The 2,977-nt window shown below is 50.1% G+C and overlaps 1 protein-coding gene across 1 annotated transcript; it reads left to right on the top strand.

The window, feature by feature from the left end:
* Window positions 1-854: 854 nt before the first annotated feature.
* On the top strand, window positions 855-1,892 carry LOC116874054 (olfactory receptor 10T2-like). Its single transcript, XM_032868482.1, has one exon. It carries the CDS (start codon window positions 855-857, stop codon window positions 1,890-1,892), a length of 1,038 nt encoding a protein of 345 aa, XP_032724373.1.
* Window positions 1,893-2,977: the final 1,085 nt, after the last annotated feature.

The following is a 2,977-nucleotide window of genomic DNA, read 5'->3' as shown; positions in this document are numbered from 1 at the left end:
AAAGAATTTGGCTCTTTCAGATTCCACCTATGAGTGATACCATACTGTATTTGTCTTTCCTTCTCTGACTTATCTCACTTAGCATAATGTCCTCAAGATCCAGCCATGGTAGTTGCCCAAGGCAGGATTTGCTTCTTTCCCAAGGATGATTAATATTCCGTAGTGTGTATACAGCCCTTCTCCTCCTCCTTTTCCCTCTCCTCCCCCTCCTTGTTCTTTTAAAGTAATCTCTAGGGGCGCTGGGTGGCTCAGTCATTAGGTATCTGCCAGGGTCCTGGGATCGAGCCCTGCATTGGGCTCCCTGCTCAGTGGGAAGCCTGCTTCTCACTCTCCCACTCCCCCTGCCCATATTCCCTCTCTCACTGTCTCTCTGTCAAATAAATAAATAAAATCTTAAAACAAAAATTCTGGACACCAAGCATAGGCTTGAACTCGCCTCCCCAAGAGTCGCATGTCCTACCAGTGAGCCTGCCAGGTGCCCTATACCATATCTTTATTCATTCATCCATTGACTGACACAGGCTGTTTCCAAATCTATAATTTTCTTGCCTTTTGAAGAGACACTGACTAGCTGGGTGATATTAAGGAAAAGAAGTAACATAATTTCTTTTTTTAAAAGGATTTTATTTATTTATTTGACAGAGAGAGAGCTCACAAGTAAGCAGAGCAGCAGGCAGAGAGAGAGGGGAAGCAGGCTCCACTGAGTAGAGAGCCTGAAGCTGGGCTCAATCCCAGGACCCTGAGATCATGTCCTGAGCTGAAGGCAGAGGGTTATCCCACTGAGCCACTCAGGCACCCCTAGAAGTGACATAATTTCTGAGTTTCTCTCTTTTTTTTTTTTTTGTAAAACAGGGATGATTTCCTGCCCTATTGGTACAGATGTATGGCAGATCACTACAAAATTGTCCCATTCCATTTACTCTGTCCTCTCCTTTCAGGCTCCTGAGAAGCAGCAGGAAAATGCCACCTGGCTGGTGACCGAGTTTGTGCTGGTGGGTTTCTCCAACCTCCCACACCTGAGGTACACCCTTTTCGGGCTCTTCTTCCTCACATACCTGGTCACCCTCAGTGGCAACATCACCATCATCATCATCATCCAGGTGGATCCGACCCTTCACACTCCCATGTACCGCTTCCTGGCCGTGCTGTCCCTCTCCGAGACCTCCTACACGCTGGTCACTATCCCCAACATGCTGGCCCATCTGCTCATGGAGAGCCAGGCCATCTCCATCCCTGGCTGTCGGGCTCAGATGTTCTTTTTCCTGGGCCTGGGATGCAGCCAGTGCTTCCTCCTTACCCTGACGGGCTATGACCGCTACGTGGCCATCTGCCACCCCCTGCGGTACTCGGTGATCATGAGACCCACAGTGTGTCTCCGCCTGGGAGCCCTGGTTTTCTGCTCCGGCTTCTCGGTGGCCTCGATTGAGACCAGCATGATCTTCTCCTCGCCTTTCTGCGGCAGCAACCGCGTGGAGCACTTCTTCTGTGACATCACGCCGGTCCTGAAGCTCAGCTGCTCTGAGAGCGCCGGCAAAGCGCTGGCCATCTTCTTCCTGAGCGTCCTCGTGGTGCTGGTCTCCTTCCTCCTCGTCCTCCTCTCCTACGTCTTCATCGTGGCCGCCATCGTGAGGATCCCTTCCACCGCCGGCCGGCGCAAGGCCTTCTCGACCTGCGCGGCCCACCTCACCGTGGTCATTGTGCATTTTGGCTGCGCCTCCATCATCTACCTGCGGCCCGAGTCCAGGGCCAGGCCTGAGCAGGACCGCCTGGTGGCTGTGTTCTACACGGTGGTGACGCCGCTGCTGAACCCCGTGGTGTACACGTTGCGCAACAAGGAGGTGCGGGTGGCTCTGAGGAGGACCCTGGGGCGGAACCGCGGGGTTTTTCAATAAACGCTTGATCCACGTTCCCCTTCTAGCTTCTTCATGAACGTATATCCCGCCTGACGCTCAGTTTCCCTGCTTGGAATACAGGGGTCGCTCCTGTAGCCTTGAATTAAATAGCGTCTTCAATGAGGCAACTGGCAGTGGCTGAGACCCACCATGAAGTTCAGGAAAACAGCGCGGCCTCTTCCTTTGGTCCTTGAGCCTTTGACTTTGCGGGGATGCACCGCGCTCTGCAGTGCAGATGGTCACCAGCCATGAACCCTGCCAAGCCTGGGCGAGCGGGGCAGGGTAGTGCTGACAACGAGCAGGGAAGGCTGCTTCCTCCTTGCCCTGGGGGGTGAGGACCGCTAGGGAGCCTTCTGCCATCCCCTGGGGCACTCGGTGATCGTGAGACGCAGAGCTCCCATCTGACCCGGAGCCGGGTTTTCTAATCCGTGTTCTCGGTGGCTTTGAACCAGCCGCTGCAGGATGTCTTTTTCCTTCCTGCTCGAACCACATACTTAAATCTAGTGGGAGGAGACAATAAACAGTAAGATCCTCTTAGTGATAAATATTTGTAAAAGCTAGAGTGTCATGATGATTAGAGTTGATTTCATGATGATTCTCTAGCTGTCTTCCTCTTGGATCTTTTCTTTGTTGTGTGACAGGAAAGGAAAGGAGGAGGATTTCATAAATCATTGTGGTAAAGTTTATGTAACATAAATTTTGTCATTTTATCCATTAAATTTTTTATTATTGAGTTTCATGCGTTCTTCGTAGATTTTAGATGACAGTCCTTTATCAGATATGTTTGTGAAAAGTTTTTATTTAAGTTCCAGGTAGTGAACATACAGTGTTATATTATTTTCAGTTGTACAGTGTACTGATTCAACACTTCCACACATCACCTGGTGCTCTTCATGACACCTGTTCATCCCCATCACCTCCTTAATCCATCCTGCCACACTCCTCCCCTCTGGCAACCACCAATTTGCTCTTTTTAAATTTTTTATTTTTTTTTATTTTTAAAAAAGATTTTATTTGTTTATTTGACAGAGATCACAGGTAGGCAGAGAGAGAGAGAGAGAGAGACAGAGGGAGAGAGGAGGAAG

The sequence above is a fragment of the Lontra canadensis genome, unplaced genomic scaffold, assembly GCF_010015895.1.
Source record: "Lontra canadensis isolate GAN:19392208 unplaced genomic scaffold, GSC_riverotter_1.0 scaffold35, whole genome shotgun sequence".
NCBI classification, from domain to species: domain Eukaryota; kingdom Metazoa; phylum Chordata; class Mammalia; order Carnivora; family Mustelidae; genus Lontra; species Lontra canadensis.
The sequence above is the reverse complement of the archived record's forward strand: the minus strand, read 5'-3'. Positions and strand labels throughout refer to the sequence as shown.